This window comes from Abrus precatorius, unplaced genomic scaffold (genome assembly GCF_003935025.1).
Source record: "Abrus precatorius isolate BTA unplaced genomic scaffold, Abrus_2018 Scaffold4, whole genome shotgun sequence".
Classification (NCBI taxonomy): Eukaryota; Viridiplantae; Streptophyta; class Magnoliopsida; order Fabales; family Fabaceae; genus Abrus; species Abrus precatorius.
This window is the reverse complement of record NW_020874384.1, coordinates 16,700,618-16,727,068: the sequence shown is the minus strand read 5'-3', so window position 1 is coordinate 16,727,068 and position 26,451 is coordinate 16,700,618. Positions and strand designations below refer to the sequence as shown.

At 31.9% G+C, this 26,451-nt stretch overlaps 3 protein-coding genes across 4 annotated transcripts; 2 read left to right on the top strand and 1 right to left on the bottom strand.

The window, feature by feature from the left end:
• Positions 1-3,607: 3,607 nt before the first annotated feature.
• LOC113865253 (pleiotropic drug resistance protein 1-like) lies at positions 3,608-11,052 on the top strand. The gene is made up of 24 exons (XM_027499687.1): positions 3,608-3,927; positions 4,293-4,413; positions 4,523-4,611; positions 4,703-4,787; positions 4,895-5,054; positions 5,141-5,217; positions 5,349-5,402; positions 5,494-5,584; positions 5,691-5,992; positions 6,080-6,361; positions 6,459-6,775; positions 6,859-7,019; positions 7,300-7,403; positions 7,509-7,700; positions 7,747-7,858; positions 7,958-8,115; positions 8,335-8,667; positions 8,918-9,208; positions 9,292-9,375; positions 9,482-9,615; positions 9,778-10,005; positions 10,091-10,262; positions 10,436-10,690; positions 10,795-11,052. Exons 1-24 carry the CDS (start codon positions 3,608-3,610, stop codon positions 11,050-11,052), a joined length of 4,380 nt encoding a protein of 1,459 aa, XP_027355488.1.
• Positions 11,053-13,013: 1,961 nt separating this feature from the next.
• Positions 13,014-16,578, bottom strand: LOC113865032 (probable protein phosphatase 2C 22). Of its 2 annotated transcripts, XM_027499367.1 has the most exons (5): positions 16,403-16,578; positions 16,031-16,293; positions 15,091-15,297; positions 14,479-14,690; positions 13,014-13,775 (listed from the first exon to the last, which is right to left on the bottom strand). In XM_027499367.1, the coding sequence occupies exons 2-5, from the start codon at positions 16,163-16,165 to the stop codon at positions 13,211-13,213; spliced, it is 1,119 nt and encodes a 372-aa protein (XP_027355168.1). In that variant the 5' UTR covers positions 16,166-16,293; positions 16,403-16,578; the 3' UTR covers positions 13,014-13,210. The 2 variants fall into 2 exon arrangements, with proteins under 2 accessions (XP_027355168.1, XP_027355169.1); XM_027499368.1 differs by lacking the exon at positions 16,031-16,293.
• A 3,093-nt stretch (positions 16,579-19,671) lies between these two features.
• On the top strand, positions 19,672-20,289 carry LOC113866211. Its single transcript, XM_027501091.1, has 2 exons — positions 19,672-19,777; positions 19,908-20,289. The coding sequence occupies exons 1-2, from the start codon at positions 19,695-19,697 to the stop codon at positions 20,287-20,289; spliced, it is 465 nt and encodes a 154-aa protein (XP_027356892.1). The 5' UTR covers positions 19,672-19,694.
• The last annotated feature ends 6,162 nt before the right edge of the window (positions 20,290-26,451 follow it).

The window sequence follows — 26,451 nt, the reverse complement described above, 5'->3', positions numbered from 1 at the left end:
CAGCAGTGTTTTGTTAGTATTCTAATGTCAGTTAGCATATCAAGGAATCAATTATAAGAATATGCTAAAATTCCCAAATTCAGTACAAACCCTAGTTCATTCCAATGATAGGGATGGATCTGCCTATCTAACTAACCCTAATTATGTGGCTAATAACCAATAGTTCTTCCTGAAACATAAAAAAAACAAAGCAAAACTTTTCCATCACCTGTTGTTTAATTATAAAAATAAAAGGGCATTCATCAACTTAACTTATGTCATGATGTGCAATATATTATTGATTATTTGTTATAATTCATTAGTTCATGCACAAAAGCATATTAATACCTCAAGGAACTTGATTCTATTCTTTCCAAGTTTGTATTATCTTCCAAATTATTAAACAATGGGATTTAAACAACCAGTTGACACAGTTAATTTTATTAGAGAAAAGCATGCACAAAAAACACATCAATGACATAATATTTCCTCAGTCGTCACGCAAATTGGAAATAATAAACTAAAACTTGCTTTTGTCTCTACCAAATTAAAAGGTTAACTTCCCTTTGTTCTTCACGAAAATATTCTTTCTAATTTAATTGCTTAGTTGAGCATTTATCAAAATCACACATTACCCAAAAAAAAAAAAAAAAGCAAAAGTTAAACTTAATTTTACTCGTCACTTTATTTATTTATTGTTGTTTACAAATGATTAAAAAATAGTCTCTTTATTTAAATAAATTTGATCTTACGAGGTATTACACCTTTTGGAAAGGACTAATATTCGTTTTGAAGATCCTAAATCCTTTCATATGACGATTGTTTTATCGTAGGATTAATCTTCTTACACTAACAAAGCTTTTCATTTGCAAAATTGATACTTGCTTGATATTTATGCTCCCCATGTCGATCGATATCTCATATTTAAATACAATCCTATATCATTATACTCGTGCGTTTGTTTGTGTTGCTTTTGAAATTAATATAAATAGTACACTTGGGGAGGTAAATAAAATCTTGCAAAGAGGTGATACAAGCACATTAACATTATTTTGGATCAAGAAACCCTGGCCAGGCACATGCATGGCAAGAATGGACATGCATTAGAGATGAATAGGTATTATAATAATAGTGTATAAGATATAATAATACAAATAAAATTAATATATAGTACGTATGATATATAATGAATATATATCCGTTGACCCATGACCCAGCAGATTTTCTCCGGATCCATGGGGATTTTGATACACATGGCTATCTCATTTATCATAGATCCACACAACTCATCTGTCGGGTTTCGGGTCACACCTCTTATCTCCCTTTATGATTTGAATCCAAATCCGATAACATTGCACCAATCGCAGTTCTCTTCTAGGTAGATTATTATGTCATGGGACACACTATTTCATTTTAAAATAACAATGATTTTTCAAGTCAAAACGTATTAATGTTTGTTTGATCATTTGAAGCCATATCAATGATATTTTCGCTAATGTATGAAGATATTGTAGCATTTATAGTATTTTATTGTAATATAATAAAAAGTGAAGTAAGAAAAATGACACAAATTCGGTGTTGCCTATTTCCAACAATTTTTATCAGCAACAGAATGTGTCTTCTGTCATTTCCTTGTTGTCTGATTAGTTAACGTGTGGTGCTGTTTCAGGCTGTTCATACTCAGATATTGTAACAATGAAGTTTTGAAATTTTTTTTTTTCAAGATCTTCTATGCTTTAATGTCGTGATGATATGAGTCTTTATTATTTTTAGCTGAGTTAGCTGAATCGGTTTAAGAAGAGAGTCAAATATAATAAATATTAGTTCTATAAATGTGATTAAATTTAATTTAACTTATTTTTATTGATTTTCATCTTTGTAAATTTTAAACATTTGAAAATACATAGACTCCTATAACATATGATGCTGATACATATATTTAAGCATGTTATATCAATAATTCTTCTGAAATAACATTGGCGTATTTGTCTGTATACATGTTATGTTATTAATAATGGGTTATAGGAGTCATCATTTTCAAGACTTCAAAATTTTATGAAAACTAAAATTAATTATATTTACAGGAATTAAAATCGTGTTTTACTCTTAAGGAAATAAATCTTTCTTGCACTTATTTTTTTATTGATAAAACTAAATTATATAAATAATAATAAAAATACTAGTGAAATATAAGCTAATTTTGAAACAATAAAAAGGTGGAAGTGATTAATTATTTGCTTCCTCAGAACAGAATCTGAATTTTGCTTAAGCAACCCTTCTCTTTATGATAAGATAAGTGAGGTCGGCGACTACTTGCCCTTAAAATAATAACTCACCAAAAGTGGAAATTTCCACTTGTTATTACCTTGTTTGGCAGGATCAAACTTCTAAGCTAATCATCCCAAATCTAGTTAAGCATTTTTTTTAAAAAGGATTTCAACATAACTACATATAGTAAAATAATTTTTTGTGCTTTTTTTTTAATTGAGAGAATCCAAATTTAATTAAATGCCATCAAATTTCTTGGGTTCTGTATTATAAGTAGATATCCCTCTACTATTGATTCATTACTATAGATGCCAATCATAAATTTTATTTTTTTGGGGGGTCCAAGTTAGGATACTTATCAATTGATAGGATCCATTTCTCATAGCATACCCATTAACCATTGTTATAGTATTTTACATAAGACAGTTTCTATTTTTTCAGAAAAAGTTTTCTGCCATTTGGGTAATTATGTTAGCAAGAAAACGACGCAAGAGATGAACTTCACCATGTTTACTTTTCTTTCTTTATGTTTGGTCATCAGACGGCGTCGTTAGTTTTTTTAATGTTGTTGGAGGGAAATAAATTAAGATAAGCAACAATATACGGCGAATAAGTGAATCAATTATCACCACATTATTTTAGCTTAAATTATAATGTTAAGTTTTTGTCTCCTACCCTTATTTAATCTATTTTATATGACTCTAATAAACTTACTTTTAATAAAAAATAAATAAATGTAATTTTTTAAAAAATTATACATAACTTAGTTTGTTTGATTTTTTTTACTATATTTGTTTCTTTTTTAAAATTTGATTTGATTTAGAATAATATTGATGAGAGAATATTTTTAAAAAACGTTATTAGAGTTATCAAACAATTTTGGATTGATTTAAATTTTGTTTTTTAATCTAACAATTAATTTAAAATTAAAATATTCAATAAAAGTTTATTTAACAGTATAAAAATTTATATAACTCACATGCAATTTTGTTATATATATATACATATATATTGAAATAAATTTATTTTTTTGTTATTTTAATGGGCTAACTGCTATATGATTTTGAAGAGCTGTCCTTTTCAATAAGAAATGTACATTATTCAGAGAACAGAGAACATTGCACGTAGGATTGTGTGTGTGAGTTCTTCCAGCACTATAAGTAGGTGCCTCCATTCCCAAGGTTCCATCAATTCAATCCTCTTTATGTACTATAAATAGTTGCTACAACAGAAAGAGAGAACACACAAAAAATATTTCCATTATGTATGCAACTCATGTTCATGCTTGAACGACTCATTCATTCAACTTCAACCATTGCATTTGCATTGCATGACAAGTTCATAATACATTACATACACAATGGAAAGTGGTGAACTGAGAGTGCCTAGTGCACGCATTGGAAGCTCTAGCATATGGAGAAGCAGCGGTGTTGATGTGTTTTCAGGGTCCTCAAGAAGAGATGATGATGAACAAGACCTTAAATGGGCTGCCATTGAGAAACTTCCCACATATCTACGCATGAATAGGGGCATCCTCAATGAACCACATGCTCAACCTATAGAGATTGATATAAACAAACTTGGTCCACTTCAGAGGAAGACTTTGGTGGAGAGGCTTGTCAAGATTGCAGAAGAAGATAATGAGAAGTTCTTGTTGAAGTTTAGAGATCGCATTGATCGGTAAGCCACTGATTTAGGCCCTGTTTGGAAGAGTTTATGGAATAACTTGTGACTCTCATAAGCTCTTTTCAGCTTATTCCAATAAGCTATAATATAACTTGTCTGAATAAGCTCTTTTTCAGCTTATGACTAGAAGTTTTATGGTCAATTATATGATTTAAGTCTTCATGTAAAAAAGTTTACTCAATAAGCGCTTAATTAAGCTGTATTTCCAAACATACCCTTAGTGTTTGTCATGTTTCAGTTTTTATTTGAGCTCTTTCACTTGTTAAGAAATTGGATCTTTTTAGACCTGTGCTCCTGCTACTGCTTATTGTATGTGTAATGAAATTTTCAGTTATAATGTGTTTGTGTTGAAAGTGCAGAGTTGGACTTGAAATTCCAACAATTGAAGTACGTTTTGAGCACTTGAGTGTTGAAGCTGAAGCTCATGTTGGAAGCAGGGCATTGCCTACAATCCTTAACTTCTGTGTGAATTTGTTAGAGGTAATTAAATGGTCAATAGATTTGGATGTTGTCCCAAAAAGTTCCTTTTGAAGCAGATAAAACTGACTCCAGGTTCACGTGTGTGCATTTGTTCTTTATTTTTCTGAAGGGGTTCTTGAATTCTCTTCACCTTATTCCCAGTAGAAAGAAGCCATTCACAATTCTTCATCATGTCAGTGGAATCATCAAGCCTAAAAGGTAAGAGGGTTCAGTTTGAACTTTGTGAATTTGGTATGTACTAACTTGGGAAACTGTATTTCTCAACAATTTTTCGCTTTGGTTTTTGCAGAATGACACTGCTTTTAGGCCCTCCAAGCTCTGGAAAGACCACATTGTTGTTGGCACTGGCTGGAAGACTCAGTAAAGATCTAAAAGTAAGGGCGTGTGAGATTAACTCCTGTTTCAGCAACTGCACTAATGAATGCTTAGGATGGAGAATCAGAATCATTTAAGGCTTATGATTCGTTCAATTCTATTGCAGTTTTCGGGCCGAGTTTCGTATAATGGCCATCGGATGGAGGAATTTGTGCCACAGAGAACATCAGCTTACATAAGTCAAACTGATCTGCACATAGGAGAAATGACAGTCAGAGAAACATTGGCTTTTTCAGCAAGGTGTCAAGGGATTGGAACCCGTTATGGTCAGTAAGCCCTTTGAAACGACATAGGATTAAGAAAATTGTTATTCAAATTTTATTGAACCTTTTTCTATTTGTGTAACTTGCAGAGATGCTGGCAGAACTATCAAGAAGAGAGAAGGCTGCAAACATTAAGCCAGATCCTGATCTTGATATTTATATGAAGGTGACATATATATATATATATATATATATATATATATATATGTTAATAGACCTCCTTGTAGTTATTCAAATGAAGTCCACATGAACAAGTTAGAAATATTGGTAGCTAAACTAAACTTGCTGAATTTTCAGGCAGCAGCACTAGAAGGCCAAGAAACCAATGTAGTTACAGATTATATAATGAAGGTAGCAAAGTGAATTCATCAAATTTTTTTAAGATGGTTTTAAGGTAAAATGATGAAGAAACTTAGTTGTTTCTGTTCCTAACATTTCACAGATTTTGGGACTAGATGTTTGTGCTGATACCATGGTAGGGGATGACATGATTCGGGGTATTTCTGGTGGACAGAAAAAGAGAGTGACAACTGGTAAACAAAAAATCTCAATATCTATTTAAAGTAAAGTGAAGTTTTTCTTTTTCCTTCTTTCCAGATTGATTTACTTTTTGTGTATTTTGATGCTAATGAATTATAGGTGAGATGCTAGTTGGACCAGCAAGAGCTCTTTTCATGGATGAAATATCAACTGGTTTGGACAGTTCTACCACATTCCAAATGGTTAATTCTCTAAGGCAATCAATCCACATTCTCAATGGAACTGCTGTGATCTCTCTTCTCCAGCCAGCACCAGAAACTTATGAGTTATTTGATGATATAATTCTCCTCTCAGATGGACAAATTGTTTATCAGGGTCCAAGGGAAAATGTACTTGAATTCTTTGAATACATGGGTTTCAAATGTCCAGAGAGGAAAGGAGTAGCAGACTTTCTACAAGAGGTAATTTTAAGCTTCGCTATACTTGTTTTGATATTTTCATCCTTCAAAGACATACCACTTAGCTCTTTATGTTCATGTATATGACAGGTAACATCAAGAAAAGATCAAGAACAGTATTGGGCTAATAAAGATGAGCCATATACCTTCATCACTGTTAAAGAGTTTGCTGAAGCATTTCAATCATTTCACGTTGGTAGAAAACTTGGTGATGAACTTGGTACTCCATTTGACACTTCCAAAGGCCACCCTGCTGTGTTAACAAAGAAAAAGTATGGTGTTAGCAAGAAGGAACTGTTGAAAGCTTGTGTATCCAGAGAATTCTTACTCATGAAAAGGAATTCATTTATATATATTTTCAAGATGTGGCAAGTAAGCACTGTTCTAACTTCAATGCTTTCTCTTCCTTAATCATTAGTGCTAGCTTTTTCAACTAGATTAGCTCATGTTTTGTTTCATTCATTTTCAGTTGATTTTAACCGGATTCATAACAATGACATTGTTCCTGAGAACTGAGATGCACCGGGATACAGAAACTGATGGTGGGATCTTTATGGGTGCACTGTTCTTTGTACTAATTGTTATTATGTTCAATGGATACTCAGAACTATCCATGTCCATCATGAAACTCCCAGTTTTCTACAAGCAAAGGGACCTTCTCTTTTTTCCTTCTTGGGCATACTCTATACCTACATGGATCCTTAAGATTCCTATAACCTTAGTGGAAGTTGGTATTTGGGATGTGATGACTTACTATGTTATAGGATTTGATCCAAGCTTTGCTAGGTGAGAATTAATCTTTTTAATTTTTAATGTATAGAATTTATATAGTTCGCTTTGCCGTGTACTAATAATAGCTCTCCATGCAGGTTCATCAAACAGTACTTTCTACTAGTTTGTATCAACCAGATGGCATCTGGACTTTTTCGATTTATGGGGGCAGTTGGGAGGAACATTATTGTTGCAAACACAGTTGGGTCTTTTGCTTTGCTTGCAGTTATGGTCATGGGTGGATTTGTCCTATCTAGAGGTAAAGTATTAGTAATGACAAAACTTAGATACAATTCTTGAGATGATGTTGATATTGTTTACTAACAAAATTAGAATTTTACCTCGGTATCCTGTGATGACATTAAATATAAATCTTTTTTAAAATTAAAACTCTAATTTTTATTGATAAACAACACTAACAGTTTAAAAAAACGGCACATAAGTTTTGTCCTATTAATAATCAAGTTTATTTTCAAACCAGCATGTTGCTTGTTTCAAGGTATTCGGTTATCTAACAGAGATAAGTTATATTGAATCAGTTGATGTGCAGAAGTGGTGGTTATGGGGTTATTGGTTCTCACCCATGATGTATGCACAGAATGCTCTAGCTGTGAATGAATTCCTCGGCAAGAGTTGGTCACATGTAAGCAATAAAATCACATTCCCATAAATGAAACATGTGGGAGAATACAAAAGTATAACTAGTAAACAATCTTGATCAGTGTTTGGCTACACTGTTGCATTGCAGGTTCTGCCTAATTCAACAGAACCATTAGGAGTACTAGTCTTGAAGTCACGTGGGATTTTCCCTGAAACATACTGGTATTGGATTGGAGTTGGAGCTTCCATTGGATACATGTTACTATTCAACTTCCTTTTCCCATTGGCCTTACATTATCTTGACCGTAAGTACAAGTATCCTATAAGACATGAACCTTTGAAATTATGCAATTGATGAAGTGCCCTAACAATTGAAACATTGTGCTTCAGCATTTGGTAAACCACAAGCTTTAATATCAGAAGAAGCCTTAGCTGAGAGAAATGCGGGCAAAAATGGACACATCATCGAACTGTCATCTAGATTCAGAGGTTCTTCTGGTGAGTTACAAGTTCTTCATTTTATTTTATTTTTTCTATTTTGATTGCACCTGCTCATGCATGTAAGACGATCAAAATATAATTTCAATGCAGATAAAGGGAATGAAAGTCGAAGAAGTGTGTCATCTAGAACACTGTCAGCAAGAGTGGGAAGCATTAGTGCAACTGATCAAAGCAGGAAGCGAGGGATGGTTCTTCCTTTCACACCCCTTTCTATCACCTTCGATGAAATCAGATATGCAGTGGAAATGCCACAGGTACAAGAACTGACTTCGAATGGAATGGCTTTTTTCTATAATAGAGCATTAGAATTAGTCATCCTTCATGTTCATAGCATAATAATATAGTAGCATATGGAAATTATGTTAACTATTTTCGGTCAAAACAAACTTGAAAAAGTGAGAGTCATTTGTAGTCTCCATCCTAATATATTAGTAAGGCAATAGATCAGATTTTCATTCCCTTTATGCTTGCAGGAAATGAAGAACCAAGGCATTCTTGAAGATAGACTTGAACTTTTGAAGGGTGTTAATGGAGCTTTTAGACCAGGAGTTCTAACAGCCCTAATGGGTATAAGTGGGGCAGGTAAAACAACTCTAATGGATGTGTTGTCTGGAAGAAAAACAGCAGGATATATTCAAGGGCAAATCACAATATCCGGGTACCCTAAAAAGCAAGAAACTTTTGCTCGCATAGCAGGATACTGCGAACAAACTGATATCCACTCCCCCCATGTTACAGTCTCTGAGTCATTGGTTTATTCTGCATGGCTCCGGTTACCCCCTGAGGTTGATTCTACCACCAGACAGGTACTTTGTAAACTATGATACATAGTATATTAACAAACATTGGAGAATCCAATCACTGGTTGAAAGGAGGAAATCTTGAATATTTGATTTGATTGGTTATGCCTAATATGAATACCGTGCTCTTGCTCATGTTAGGATTTCTTAGTACACAGGGGCACGCGTACACACATAACACATGACATTAGACCTTCTTTGAAGTGTCCACTGTCATCTCAGTTGCTTACAACTCCTATTGATTGATTGATTGCAGATGTTCATTGAGGAAGTGATGGAGCTGGTAGAGTTGACTTCATTAAGAGAAGCCTTGGTGGGTTTGCCTGGAGTGAATGGCTTGTCCACGGAGCAGCGCAAGAGGTTGACAATTGCAGTTGAACTTGTTGCCAATCCATCTATTATATTCATGGACGAACCTACCTCTGGCCTTGATGCTAGAGCTGCTGCTATAGTAATGAGAACAGTGAGGAATACAGTGGATACAGGTCGAACTGTGGTATGCACAATTCACCAGCCTAGCATTGATATATTTGATGCTTTTGATGAGGTCAGTGACCCTTTTCCTTTTTGTGACTTGCTGAAAAAAAAATCAGTGCCTGAAGGCTGAATATCTGTGTTGTAATATTACAGTTACTCCTCTTGAAGCGTGGAGGTGAGGAAATATATGTGGGGCCTTTAGGTCGGCATTGTTCTCATTTGATCAATTACTTTGAGGTATGCACCATCTCTATTTCGTAATTACTAGCATTTAGTTAGTACTTGTAAATATTTTTATATTTGCAATAAGTTTGTTCATCAAAGTAAGCCATGCTTCTTGTAGGGAATTAATGGAGTGACAAAAATTAAGAACGGTTATAATCCTGCCACCTGGATGTTGGAGATTACTTCAGACGCACAAGAAGAAGCTCTTGGAGTTAACTTTGCTGAACTATACAAGAATTCCGACCTATACAGGTAGGAACAACTTGAAATTTAAAGTAAAACCCTTATTATATCATTAGAAATGCATAATGGAAAACTTCATTCAGATGTTTAGAAGAAAACACTGCTTTATAAGCATTTGTTACTGTTAATATGCTTTTGTATGGTTAATCAATATTGAACAATTACATTCAGGAGAAACAAGGCCTTGATCGGGGAACTTAATACCCCACTAGCTGGTTCTAAAGACTTGTACTTCCCCACAAAGTACTCACAGTCTTTCTTTACCCAATGTATGGCTTGCCTTTGGAAACAAAACCTATCTTACTGGAGAAATCCCCCATATAGTGCAGTGAGACTTCTATTCACAACAATCATAGCCATCTTGTTTGGGACAATATTTTGGGATATTGGCTCCAAAAGGTAAGAGAATACAACCAATGTCCCTAATTTATTTTGCCTCGTCATTGTTTTGTATTGCCTTTATTCACATATTATTCTGATGCAGGCAAAGAAAACAAGATCTATTCAATGCAATGGGATCCATGTATGCTGCAGTCCTCTTCATTGGAGTACAAAATGCCACATCTGTGCAACCAGTTGTAGCCATTGAGAGAACAGTCTTCTATAGAGAAAGAGCTGCAGGAATGTACTCAGCTTTACCCTATGCATTTGGACAGGTATGCAACAAATTTCTCATGCAATGACTAAAGAACATTATCAGTATTACTATTAACAATCAATTAACCTTTTCTTTTAATTATTGAACACTAATTATGAAGTTGAAAGAAAGCAAAACTTGTTTCTTTGTGAGGAAGTTTTAGCCAACTCACACGACATTTGATATGTTCAGGTTGCTATTGAGATCCCATACATACTCATACAGACCCTTGTGTATGGAGTTATAGTGTATGCCATGATTGGTTTTGATTGGACAATCAGCAAGTTCTTTTGGTATCTATTCTTCATGTTCTTCACCTTTTTATACTTCACCTTCTATGGAATGATGGCTGTGGGTCTCACCCCAGATCACAATGTTGCTGCTATAGTTTCCTTTGGGTTCTACATGATATGGAACCTTTTCTCAGGATTTGTCATCCCCCGAACGGTAAGTTTATGTGTCCCTTTAGCCACATTTCTACACTAGACCATGTACATAGTAAGTTAAAGTTAGTAACTCACAAATGCTATTATGATCATGATATGTCACAGAGAATGCCAGTGTGGTGGAGATGGTACTTGTGGATTTGTCCTGTTTCTTGGACCTTATATGGATTGGTTACTTCACAATTTGGTGATATAAAAGAACGTATAGAGACTGGAGAGACTGTGGAAGAGTTTGTTAGGAGTTATTTTGGATATAGAGATGATTTTATAGGTGTAGCTGCAGTTGTTGTTGTTGGCTTTTCACTCCTCTTTGGATTTACCTTTGCCTTCTCAATTAAGGCATTCAATTTCCAAAAGAGATGAGCATTGTTATTTTATACAACTTGTAAATGAATGATCATATGTTCCAGAATTTTGTTGAACTTCAAGGGATATAAATATAGAAACTTAGATACAACCCTCCTTTGTTGTGCAAGTTTGGTTGTAGTCATTTTTCTGAAAGCACTTTCATTTTATTCCCTCCAATTACATTACATGTGTATATTTTAGTCTGTCTCAAAATATCTCCCGTTCCCATCTAAATAAATTCACATTGCATTCTATTTTTGTGTTTTTTAATTAGAGTATTTTTGTTAAAGAAGTTATTTTATCACTATAACTTATGTAAATAATATATTTTTTTAAGAAGTATACGATATTTTAAAGGATAAATAATATAAAATGAATAGGATAATTATTTCTCCTTGCCCATTGTGTCACTTTCTCTCTTGGATTCTTTGTCAAAGAACACTTTTTTTTAACTTTTTATCCTAAAATTTTAATTCATATCTTTACTTCCACAACACCCGCTTCATTGTATTTTCTTGATTGGGAATCTCAATGATTGGCCCATTTGAATGTGCTTGTGAAAAGAGAGCAAGAGCCAAAGAAGACTAAGTCAACTAAGAGATAAATGGAAAACCAACAAAAGCAAAGAAAATTATTTAGGGGACCATTTTGATCGAATTGATTCCATTTTAATGAATCTGATCGATAATAACCGTACATACAATAAAGTGTCATTTATTAGGAAAAAAAAAAGTACTTACTTAACAACGTTACGTCACACTCACTATTTATTTTGACAGTAAAAGTGACGTCAAGTGTTAATTGAGTCAAAATTAAATATAGGTTAATAACTGATGAAAAACAATCAATTGAAAAACTATTAATGTCCTTGCCTTTTTTTTTTTCTTAGAAACTATCCTGAATTAAATTTCAAATTTAAAATAATTACAAAGCTGTAACTATTTCACTAAATATATTTAAAACAAACTTTCCAGTATATTCAGAAATATAAAAATATATATTCAAAAGAGCACAATCCACACAATCAGAGTGTTACAAGCTTTAGATTATGTTGGAACCCGAAAGTTTTAGCAAGAAAGATATGTAATTGAAAAAAGAAAAACTAGTTTATTCAGAAAGGAAATGGGAAAAATAAAAAATAAAAAAATTGTTTGAAGTCAATTTATTTTTATAATAAAAAATAAGAAATAGTCTCCCTTAATTTGACATATAGCATTTAATTTTAGTGCAATCAACTAATTAAAATACATTGTGAATATAATTTTTATATTACTCTTACTAATATGTCAATCCATGATTGAATGCCAATCATATTTATATTAGCAGTGTATTTAAATTAAATTTATAAATATATCATAATTTTGACATATTAAAGTTTAACAGTAAATATATCTTTAGTTATCCTTTTAAAAACAAGATTTCTTTAATACATTTTTAAAATAACATATATATCTCACCTTCATCTTTTCGTATTTCATTCTCATTTTAGTAGTATCCAAAGAAACTATGAAATTGTGTAGAAATTTTGAAGATAACATCAGTGATAAAGATGTGGGCAAATATAAATATATAGTTTAACTGGTTTGAGAATTGCTTGCACAAACACTTTAATTTAAAGACGAAACAGAATTGTTCAAATACATGACAAATTATTAGAAATATCTATGATTACTAAATTAAAATGGCTCTTTAAAATAATTTAGTATCTTAAATTACACTACTTTACAAATCGGTCTTAGCTTCAATTTCTCATTATTTTTACTAGAATGTGACTTCCAAACATCATCCTCCACAGTAACCCAAGCTACCAAGTAGGAAAACATGCATGATGCACTTGCATCTCCACTGAGATCCCCGCATGATAAAAAAAAAAAACATCAAGCAACCAAGTAAAACAGCAGGGGAGTGCCCTCATGGCTCTTAGTCAGAACTGAGAAGCAAACAAGCCCTGAAGCTATGTATTGTTGGTTTTGCTTATGCAAAAAGGGAAATATGAATGAAGCAGTAGCAGTAATTCTAAATTGCTAACAATCCAATGACTAAATTAAATGTCGACTAGATGCCGCATATGTTACATTCGAAGTTTTCTCTCAGCCTACACCTACAATTACAAATGAATCTTAATTCTCAAAAAGAAAACTTAACAAGAACGAACCAAAAGGAGTTTGTCAACTCAATTACCCAAGCTGTCTAGGAAGCTTTGCAACTCCTTCAAATCCTCAGCAGAGAAGCTCCTGTGCACTCTAGAGCGTGGAGCCACCAAGTTAGGTGGAGGCTGCTGGTGGAAGCAAACCACAACAGCAGCCAAATTGTCTCCACTTTTTCTCTTCAAAGCCTCATCAACCAGATCCTTACTACACAAGGCTGGGTCGTTATGCTCCTGAAGCCTACGCCGAGCAAAATCCACTGCATTTTGGCTCCTAAATACATCCCAAATCCCGTCACAACCTATGATGAGAAATTCGTCCTCAGCGGTCAGTTTTGTGGTCATGAGTTCAGGTTCTGCAGTCAGGGGTCCACCATCTTTGCTTTTCATTCCTTCCATGTGCCAGTCACCAAGAGCACGAGCAACATTAAGCTGTCCATTAAGATATCCATCGTATACATACCCCCCAGATGCCTCGATACGCTTCTGCTCTTTTTTGCACCCCGGTTTGTGATCCCTCGACATTTCTATTGCCTTTCCACGGCGGCACAGCACTGCTCGACAATCTCCAGCATTTGCCACCACCAGCAACCTGAAATCAGAAACTAAAATCAATATGCAACTTCCCAAAGGTATGCAGTTGATGTCAGGTAAGTCTTTTATTTTGGAAAAGGAGAAACATAAAAATAGAATTATGGGCCAATTCCCGTGGTAGGCAAAATGCTCCTGGACCTCAATTCAATTATTTCTGGCCTTTATGGACTAAATCTCAAAAACAGTGGAAACTTCCTCAAAGAAAAATAAACAGCATACTTTTGGCAATATTTGAAAAAATGGTGTATAGTGTGGTTGTCAAACTCACTTATATTCACAGGAAAGAAAATTATATTAAATTGCATGCAAACTCATTTTTAGATGAATTCAGGTAAACTCGTGAGTTTACACCCAATTCCACCAGTTTAGCAAAGCATAAGGAGAATCTCTTCTCACCATAACGACACCGTTTGGAATTACGGCATCACTTTTCTTCTCTCTCCGCAAGTTGTGAAATATCACATTCAGAAATAGGGCACCAGAATCATATTGTCAACGTATGATTTGACTATCTACATATGCTTTTAACTTTGTTACTGTGCTTTGCTTCATTATTGTGGCTTTTTAAATATTATTTTTGCATAAAGGTAAACACTTATGAGTTTATGATTTGAGTTTACGGACACTATATAAGTTTATGTAAACTCTCGAGTTTGACAACCTTGATATACACCCAGATTATTGAACGCCAAAATCCTGACCTTCCTATAACAAGAGTAGCCAATGCAGTGGTGCCAGATACAAGTTGAGCATCCAGAGAGCAAGCTTCTGCAAAGGCATTGTCTGTCTGCATAAATGCTGAAGCAACTATCCTTTCAATATCTTTCGGGAAATCTCCATCCTCAAGAATGAACTTTGGCAAATGACGGCAAGCAAAGTCAGCAGCATGCTTTCCACCATGTCCATCAAAGACCTAAACAAGTCATTGGCCATATAATGTTATCTGACTTTCACAAATAGTTACAAACAAATGCAAGAAACAAACACAAACTAATTGATTCTTGTAAGCTGGTAAAACTCCCAAGACCAGCTTGAGCAGCATTGAGTCTAAAACGTGTTTACATGCATTGATCTATGACATAGGTAAGGCAAGACATTATTACGAGAAAAGATTAGCATGTGAAATAAAGATTTGCAAGGAACTTCCAAAAACAGACGTGATAAGATGTGTGGAACACAAGAGTGAAAGAAGACAAAGAAAGAAAAGAAAAGCACATGCAGATGACAATGAATAAAAAGACAAAAAATATATAATTCATTAATAAAACAATTAGTACTCCAATCAATTTTAAGCGCCAAGCGCAGAGATATACCCCATAAAAAGCACTGGGTCCATCTACATTGTTCTTGAGTCCATAATCCTGCATAAAATTGTCAACACAAACATATGCATCTTCCATAGTTGACCGGAATCCAATATCAGCGCATGCTCCAGAGCGAAGCATTGGAAAGAAATCAGAGTGACAATCTTCAGTAACATGTCCTGGTTCGACAGATACATCTGACAAGTTCGTTTTCAACTGCCAATTTTGCAATAAAAAAAAATTCAGAAAACACATTAAAAAAATGAAAACTTTAAGATAAACTATTTCAGTGCAGAAAGAAACGTGAACACCACAAACAGCCCTAATGATAGCAGTCATTAATAACCATTAACCAGTGAAAAGGCCGTAAACTATATCAATATTAAAACCACCAATTAGAATGAGATGAACAAATAAGGAAGAGCCCCAGCAGGTTAGCACACTTGGTTTGAGGATTCCTACTACTGAAAACAAAAGTAAGGGCATTAGTCCCTGAAAAGGGACAAAGAGCAACCTCATTCACACGTGTTGTTATCTACTCTTCTACCTCCACGATCTAACCAGACCAACCCACCATCGTTGTTTTACATTGCTTCTTCACAACAAAATCTCCATATATCCTAATCATAGGTTTTATTTACTAAAAAAGAAAAGAAATACACCCCATAAGCTAACCATACTTGTACATAATACTCAACCATTTAACTTTCCAAAAACTCTCACTGCATCAAAATGACAAACGGTAATGTAAAGAAAAAGGAACGGTGTTAAAAATAGACAAATATAGATATCAGAATCGAACCTAATAACCCCTGTAACTGTTCAACTGCAAAAGCAGAAATTATTCTAATTCGGTCTAAAAAGATATGCACACATCCACACCATTAGCATAAAACATACGCATATTCATTAAAAATTAAAAATATTTTTGTGGAAAAAAAAAACTTACAAGAGAAGCGTGGCGAACAAGGGATTTCTTGCAAGGTAACACCGCAGGGTTTGGATTGGGAGGTCGACTCTCACTATAGCTCCTACTTTCATTTTCACTTTCACTACAACAATTCACCCTTTCAATTTCTTCCATTCTTCAAACCATAAGATCCCAGTAACTTCAAATCGAAATGAGTTCGACCCAGATTGCAAAAAGCTATTGGGTAGCTATCACGAGTGGAAAAATTAGGTCTTTTGGAGTTAGGCTGGATGGGTGGGTCTCTGCGATTCCAATGGAATAAACATGTATCGCAAATGCAGAGCTTCGTGAGAAGGGATTTACATGTAAAATGTTGTATAGAGAGAGAGAGAGAGAGAGAGAGAGATTCACCGTCGTATCTGAAGGCGGTGGTCGGTGGTTGGTGGGGTTTTAACTTTCCAAGTGCGGTGGCAGGTTCGTAACGACGTCGTATCTCTATGTAACGTTGCGGAAAACTTTGTGAGCTTTGTTTAACAGCTAGGGACCTTTTCTCCAGAGGTGTGTATCTTTTTCATAATAAATGTATTTTTCCTTGCCAACAGAAGATGATTCATGAGGTTTTTTTTTCTTTTTTAATATATATAATAATAATTTAAGGGATCTGAATGCAGGATGATTGATGAGTTGAATTTTCAAGTTTTAATGATTTACCAACCTCAACCAAATGATAATTAGATTTGTTCTTCGATCATGACACCCATCTTGAGTCAACGTCCTATAAAACATATAATTTACTAAAATTTATTATTTGAATCACTTAAAATTGCTATTAGATATGATATTATATATTATATTTTGTATATACACTGATACACATAGTTCAAAAATATATTTTTAAGTATGTCACCTTTAATATTTTGTTTTAATGGAAGAAGAAGAAAAAATGCATGAATAAGGATGTATTTTTATCTTATCTGTGTGTATGCCTGATTCTGCGTTCTTTAATGTTGGCTAAAATCGTACCCTGTTCATAATGCACAACCAAAGCCACTAATTATTTGCTTGAAGAAGAAAAAAAATGACTTTTAAAAATAAATATTTAAAGTATGTTTAATTTCTGTTTTTAAAACAGTATTTTATTTTTAAAAATTAATTTTAATATAGACTTGTATTATAATTATTTTTTAAAACAGAAAGCTGTTTTAAAAACAGAAATCAAACATATCTTTAAACTTATTTATTCTTTTTAATAAAAGGAATTAAAAATATTTAAACTTTTTTCTACTTTATCAAGTATCTCATTTAAATAGTTAATAAATTTATTTATTTTATTTTATGAGGAAATTAAAAAAATTATATTAATATTTTATTTTATAACGACTTTTCAACAAACTTATTCAAACTATATCATATTAAATTGCACGGCGTTTATTTGTTTAAAGTATTATAATATCATTCTATCATCTACAATTTGTTTTAAACATATCAATTTATTGAACATTAAAAAAGTTCTTAAATGATTCAAAATATATTTTTTAAAACAAATACACTTTTTGAAAGAAAAAAAAAACTAAACTGAATTTATTTATTAAATAAACCTAATTAAATATTAGTTTACTCTAAGCTTGACATTAAACTAAAACATTTTTGTTTTAGTTTAAATATGTTTTAATAATTATTTTTTATATTTTTTAACAAAGTTTTTTATTTTTATATTTTTTGTAATTTTTATTGTATTGTTGACATGATTTATTAAAAATTGGTATTCATTTGAACTACGTCAATTAAAAGAGACTAAAAATAAAAATTATTAAAACATAAAAATTTAAAATTTGAAGCATTATACCTTTATGGTAGTTAAGGGTTTTTCAATGAAGTGATTGACTTATATATTTTCCTTATTACGTGTCCTTCTTAGGTTGCTTTTAAAAAAGATCTTGGACAAAAGAAATATCAAAAGGTGAATGAATGATTAATAATATTTTGTTTTACATTTGAAATTGAAGAATGATTGAGAAGCATTCACCAAATGATGATGGTTAGATGTTCCCTAGTCACGTCTTCACCTTTGGTCATATCAACATCATCCACATATACTAATTATCAACATTCTAATTTACCATTACCAATAAGGGATAGCACTTAATTAACGATTATAATTTGCATGCAAATTTCAAATTATTTTAGCATTACCCATAACCAATCATCAAAATTCATATTTTAGTTGAGGGATTTTGTTAATTGTCATGTGATTAAAATTAATTTGTGAATGAATTGGTAGCTACCTATAACTAAGCAATCAAAACCTTTTTATGCCGACAAAATCGGTAGCTCCGTTGGATATTAGAAGTGCGTTGCAAGCATACTAATTTTGGAAAATATCACTTTTTTTAATTTACTCTAAACAAAATAAAAAGATTTTATATGCTCTTTTATACATAGAACGATCATAATAATTATTGATTTTAATAGTAGAATTAGCAATATATTTAAAATATATATAAATATTTTTTAATATTTTGGTATAATCTTAAAAAAAAATTTTAATACATCTTAAATTTAGAAGTACTATATCAAATACTTTTTTTTTTAGCAATTACCCATTTTCTTCAATAAATGAATTTAGCCAAGTTGTCGTTACAAAAAGTATTTTAAGTTAAGCTTAACTTTTTGTCTCACTATCTCACACGAAGCTTTTTATTTTGTTTTATGAAATTGTTTTCAATGTTCATTTTTGAAATATTAAATATGGAAAAAAAAAATGTTTGATGAAAATTGCGATGGGAAAACAAAAGAGCGAAAACGAAAACGAAAACGAAAACGAAGTCGTGATGCTAATGTAACGTAATACACTTTCTTTGGATTTTTCTTAATATTATTCATTTTTAAAAAAGGGGACAATTTTGACCCACAAAAATTCATTCAACTTTTCTTTCGGATGTCAATTTTCTGTGTTTCGTAAGTGAATATATTATTTGTTTAATCTATTACGAAATGGAACCAATATTACGTAATTGAAATGCCAAGATTCAAAAGCAAAAAAAATATTTAACATAATGAATATATTTATATTTTAAAATTTATAAATATTATTAAATTAAAAATAACATATAATATATATATTTTTTTTGGGTAGAAAATGATATCTACTTAATCTCTTTTAAATAAAATCTTGAATGTGAGTTTTGTACAAATATAAAAAATGAGTTGCGAGATGTTATGAATAATTGCATTGTGGAATGTGAAACAAGTGCGATGATTAAGGTAAGGAGATCCAAAGTTTCATCCAACAAAGTGGGTTAAGGTAGACGCTGAGACTGTGACTGCTATGTCCTCTACTCCGCAAAGCGAAATTGCTGCAAAGACGGCAAGTAATAGGAAGCACCATCAACAACAAAACAAGCTAAACTCAACCAATTCAAGTAAACAAAGATGGCTTCTTTTTCGCCATTAAACTCTAACCCACGTATCAAATTTCAACAACTACCACCCCAAACCATCCTTTTCACTATTCCCTCCTATTTACTTTACACACGCACACTAGATTTTTCAAGGCTACTTTTCTTGTTCCTATATCTACTATTATTTATATTCCTTCCTTTTACTTCAAGTTTAAACTTTATGTATAGTACCATATGTTATGTTATAATACATAAAAAAGTTAAGAGAGTGATCGAGGGAAGAAGAGTCTCAACTCTCAACCATGAGAACTAGCTGCTACCTAAGTTTCCCCCCTTCTACTTCAAACGCTTCTCTCGTCCCCACAAAGCCACCTCAAGTTTCACTGTAAGTTTTTAAGTGCTGCTCTTAATTGATCTAATCTTTTGGGTTGTAGCTTATATACATATATGGCATGTCACTCATGTCACTCATAAAATTTTACTAACACAACCAATTAATGGCATGTTTTGTAAAGGGTGAAAAACGAAAGATGTTGGAGAAGGCAATGCGTAGTGGTGATGGGAGTGGCATCGTGTTGCACCATAATTGGACTAGAAATGTGCAATTCAGTGGCACTGCCTCATGAAGCCGTTGTTTCGGAGGAGAGTGTGACGGTGTTAATTGTCGAAGAGGTATCAAATAATTCATCACTTTCCAACGTTGGTGCCAAATGGAGTGAGAAAAGAACGTGCCCACCTTGGCGTGGCAACTCGCTTGAAACCATCGTGCCGGAGAATCTTCCACGGCCATCCGCACGGCGGAGATATGAGTCCGTTCGTTCCACTTCCAAGACTGCGCCGCCGCTTTCAGCACCCATCAAACTTCAAAGCAACAAGGGCAACTGCTTCTCTATGTGAAAATGCAATTAATTATTTGCTTGTATATAATAATTATTCTTGTTATTATAATTAGTTTCTAATCATATTCAATTGTTATGTTTTTATTTGTTTTCAACAATAAAATTATCTAACAAATGATTCTATCATCTATGTATCTATGTTGTGATAACAATACTCGATTGGATTTATTCTGGTTAGGGATTGTGTAGTACATGCAGTACAAAATTTTAGTTCTTTCCCCTCTTAAAACCATACATAACTATTGTACTATACTACTTTCTTATTTTTAGTTGTTTGTTTTCCTAAGCTTACACAAGTTTATTGGGCCTAGCCCATGATATCTTCAGTGTATATATTGGGTTCTATACCGCATATATTGGGCTGGTCCATTAGACCGTCTCCTTAACTTAAAAAAAAATAAAATCTGAGGCCTTTTGAGAATAGAATATGTGTGAGAATAGCGTAAGCTAAGTCACTTAAGAGAGAGACATCCTGAAAAAAAAAATAATAGAGATAGAATTTTAGAGAGGGCCTCTAAAATACTATTTTGCAAACATTTTTACGTTTTTTAGATAACTCTATCAAATCTCCAAATACTATACATACAATGCAGTTTTATTATAAGGTGGATAGTTAAATGCAAAAAAAAAAAAAAACTGCAAACTCAGTTAAAATAGTTTTTGTTCATTAAAATTTGATTAGATATAGGTGAGATCAAATTTAATTGCCATGTTTAGCTATAACAATGACTTTATATTTGATTAATTAATTAAGATAACTTTTGCTTGAGTAGTGACTTCAATAACAAAAGATACCAAAATAATTTTAAAAACACCAATCTCGGATCTTTTTTGGGTGAAAGTTTTGGGCTCAAACTTTCAAATCCCAGATGGGCCTGGGCTCATAATTTCATATTTCATAAAGTCCATAATCAATTGAAAAGTTCAGTCCTTCTAATTGGACGCAACAAAATCCTCGTATCTGAGTGAGTTTGTAAGTAGAAACCTAGTCGTGTAACTATTTGTCAACTATATCCACTAAAAAGTTGTCAAATAGTCAATAAAATGAGTCCATCCAATTAAGTTAATCTGAACTTATAATTTAAATATTGAGTCAAATTAAATCTAACTTTTTAAAAGCTGATACAAGCCAAGCCTATACAAAAATCAAATTTTATCCATTTTATGCATCATTTTACGAGTTCAAATTAAATTCAAACTTTTTACAGTAGCATGTGATAAAGTCCATAATTATTTTACTAGTCTGATTGTCAAACATTAATTATAATGAGTTATATGTAATGATAAAAGTAACTGCATATGAAGTTAATACAATGAGTTATATGTAACTTAGAAAATTTTTATCAAATTAATAATGAATTACTTTCAGTAAAATAATCTAGCTAATTTCTTCTACAAATTAATCATGCTAACTACGCTGGTAACAACTGAACTCTTCAAGCTGGGAAAATAGTCCAAACAAAATTAGAAAAAATATACTTTATTTGCACAAGTACAATTATATTAAAAAGTTATTTATTTAAAGGTAAATGCTAACTTGTTAGTATTTTTAGGACACTGATTAAGAAATAGAAAGCATAATCTTTTTGTTATAATATGCTATTAATATACTTCTCCTATAATTTCCATTTAAATCCTACGTAATATTAAATGATTTCTTCTTATTTTCTTAAATAATAACTTGAAGGCTTAGCAAGACACTTACTGAACACACTGCATGCAGAAGTACTGCTGTGTAGAGTCAACTAAGTGATTGAACCACTTATTTTATTAAGAAAAATGTGCTTTTGATTTGGAAAATGATAGAATCTGAAAAAGTAGATTATATGTTGTGCCTATTATGGCAACGGGACGAAGGTTTCACTCCAAAAATTAATTAAGACATTTAACCGATGGTTACCATTAAATTCAATGACTGTTTCTCTAGACTAGTGTATGACTGTGTTATAGATTAGATAGAATGACAGGTATGGTTGGGTTAGACTTGGGACAGAAACTAGGCAATGTGTAGGTCATAGGTTTTGTTTGTATCCTTTTCTAGTCAAATCTATGATGCCCACAATTTATCTCGAATCTCACTCTGTTTTCCATAGATTTGGACAATCCTGATGCTTGTGGCCCCATTAAGTGCCTTTGCTTCTTTTTTACTTGCACTGCCGCAAAATGTTTCTTCCTCTTAACTAAGTGCAATTTTTTTTTTAATGTGGACACAATACACATTATACTATACTAATAAATGATATATTTTTATTAAAAATTGCAGCATTTTATCTTAATAATTTATCTTTTATAATGTCTAATAATCTTATCATAAAAAAAATTAGTATATGTTTTTAAACTTTGAATTTAACCTAAACTTTAAAGTTAGTTTGTAAAGTAAAAATTATCTTACTTTTTATAATTTTATTTTAGCTATGTTTATAATTAATACAAAAATTTAACATAATTTTTATGTTCAAATTTGAATATTTGGGGTGTAAAAACTTTATAACTAACTTTTTATATATATTACACTTAAAAAGTTGTAAAAGTCATGCAGCTTAGAGCTTACGTTGAAAAATTCATCCAATTAATTACACTACAAAACCTTCTGGGGCTATTATATTTTTTTCTAATTAAGAGTGACTTAAAATTATAGGTTTCAATATTATTTTAAATTTAAATCTAAGTCTAATTCGATTCCAAAAATTAATTTATAAAATAAAAAATATTGCGTTCACAGTAACTTTGACTGACCGGAGGCTTCAACATGAGCTTATACTGACAAAAACTTTCTTAGGTTCTTAAAGTCGCGGATTGAAAAAATATATATTAAAAGAATTGAATTTTAATAAAACAATGATAGAACAAAAAATTAAAAAACTGTACATAATTTTTCTTCATAGAATATTTAGCATTTTAAGTAATATCTCATCGTATTGTGTATAATCTTTGCTAAGTTGTAAGACTTAATATTTTTTTTGTTACAAACAAGTTTATATTAAGAAAAACCTCATCTCATTTAAGTTCTCAATATTACAGTTTTAATAAAATAATAATAAATAAATAAATAACACATCCCCCAACTGGACTTATAAATATTAAATCAATTTAAGAGTAAATTTTAAATTTTTAAAATAATTTTGTCTTAAAAATTGATTATATCAATATAGAAGTATAATGAACATTTTTTTTTATAAAAATCATTTTTTCAAATAATTAAAATAAATTTGAAGGTTTGATATTATCAAAAAACAATATTAAAACCCGCCAACAAAAATGGTTGACCTCAAGCATTCAAGAACTTCTAGGAAAGTTTATAGGCATTCCCATATTTTCACAAAATCATAATATATGATTTACGAGTACACTGAAGAAACATGGGGTTTAGTAGCTAGGATTGTTGATTTAACGTGTTATATTTTATACAAAAATAAGGCTGTAATGTATAATTTGGCCCCTACATTGCATGGGGCCAAACACGTTATGAAGCAAACACGTAAACTGCCTCCAAATAAGAGAATGATATAAATCATGTGATGACAGCCTTTCAATTTCTAAAAGGTAAGAGTCTTCCATGAAGACGAAAGTAGTGTAGTGCAGTGCACACTGGAATGCATGGATTTTTTTTAATTAATTATTTGAAAATTCAAATTTGATGATCATACTGTATCCCTTTTTAAAATGACGAATTTAGTGAGAAAAAACGAGGGAAATATATTTTAGTATTATGTTCTATTCCTATGATGACTGTTTATTTAGTTTGAAAAAACTATCCAATATTTGATTGAGTCAAATAAAACACTTTAAATTAATATAATCGTTATTTTCCTCTCCGATAGCCCCGTCTTTGCTCTGCTGACAACATTGTTTTCCTCTTCTTTACCCGACAAATGATTGTTTTTCCATGTTGTTGCTTAAATGTGTCTTTTGTTTCTTTCTAATTAATCTTTCGTAAAGAATAATAACCATTTAACTTGAAACATGGTTTTTGTGATGAGACTTTCATGTTACGCAACAAATCAATATTCAGCACATCACCTGTCCACTTCGTCTATGTTATACATTAGAGTCCTAACTCTTTAATAATCAAGTTTCTTGCTTATTCACTTTTTTGGGCAACAACCCATCTTGTTTTCATCTTTCCCGCCATATAAGACAATTTGAATCACACTTTTTAAAGTCCTAACTTTCCTTTTAGTTTATTTTAATTTAAAAAATTCTTTTAAAAGCAAATGACTATTTCTATAGAATAAACTTAACTAAATATTTATTTCTTTTTATTCTCTCTTTAGCTAAATGATAAAATAACCAAAAAACTTTTGAAAGTTTCTTACTTCGTTTTTGTCACCATCCAAACAACACAATAAAAAGAGCAAAATTATCAATGATTGATAGATGCACATGCATGATTGAATATACAGCAATAGCATGGCAAATCAAACTGGTAAAAGAACCAAGAATCAGTAGCTTTTGTTTTGGTTTACAACAAGAATCAGTAGCTAGCTAGCTGCTGAGATAGTGCGTAGTACGTACCTACTGAGTGGGAAACAAATTATTTTGTATAGTGGAATTAAAATTTGGAAAGAGGGTTAACGAAGATGTCGTCGCAATGAAAGTTGCCATGCCACAAATAGCACGGAAAAACTATTCAAAAGAATTTATATATTGAACTCGGGAGTATATTCCTCTTCATCCCTTATAGATCCCTTTATGCAACATAACATGGACAAGATATGTATCAATATCCATCATCATATATGGTAAAGAGAGCCTCAGGGTCCCCAGCTCATGAAGTCATTAATTAATTACATGTCAAAGGTGAAGATTAGGATCACTAAAGTGAATAAATACATTAAATAAATACGTAAAATTTTATTTATTTTCAACTTAAATTAAAATCTTATAAATATGATTAACTTGAAATAGATAAACATCTACCTCCTCACTTTTAAAAAAATATATCCTCGAAAATTAAGGAGAACTGTGAAATCTTTCTATAGGTACTTTATTTATTTTTATCTATTAAACTAATATCATAAACAATGAACGAAATAAGTTTAACAAAAAAACTTTTAAAAATTAAGAAAAATGTTTGCATAAAAAAAGTAAACGATGAAAAGTAATAATACATAATGTAAATTTTTATTAATTCAAATGAGATAAATACAAAATTAAAGATTAATCCTTGAGTTGAGTCCTTACACAATCCTGCCACAACTGTACCAATACTACAGGCAAGGAAATCGAGATCTTCTCCCAAGTCCTAACCCTTCGTCTCATCATCTTCGCTACTGCACGAGGCCTCACCATCACTATTGAGAGTGTGAATAATCAGGCATAGCGCATGCGACGACGTCGTTTAGCTCTCCCTTAGCTTCGTGATGAAGTACGGTCTCTGAAGGTTCCTCAAATAGGTGGGATGATGGTAGAATATGGAAGCAAGCCAATGACACACTCCATGTGGATGAGTAGAGACACTACTCCGGAGCACCAGAGTCAAAGAGGAAGATGGAGATTTTGCAAATAAATTTCATTTAAAGATTAATTATCAATTGTTAAAACTGTCATTTTCGACTTGATTTGAACCATTTATTTTTAACTCATGATAATCCACGCACCACTAGCGGTACAAAGATACTATGGTCCACCATAAAACTACCCAATGTGTACATAATTAAGATATTTTCTATTAATTAAAAATATGTTCAAAATATTTGTTATAATATTCAAGTGACTATTTTTCTTAAGAGTATTTTGTATTGCATGTAATGGAGTATGCAGGAATTTCAAAACAAGTTATGGGAGAGTAAGAAATCGACCTTTTATTCATAAATAAAGTTAATTTTGTTTTAATATAGCATTAGAGTTTATTAAATTCTAATTTTAGACTGCCTATGAAAAACTTATTGATGGCTAATCCCTCAACTCTTTGCTATAATACTATGAGTCATAATATATGGAAGATTCTTTGTTGGAGTGTTAAATGGGTGGATGAAGAGTATAAAAAAGTAAAAGATGAAATAAATAGTAAGATAAGAGAGAGAGAGATAAATATATATGAAATATAAGAGTTGTAATTTATGTGAAATGAGAAATAATAAACTGTACAAAACGAAAATATAAAAAAACTGTAAAATAAACATTATTCGTGAATTTTGTTAAACAAAGATAATTTTTT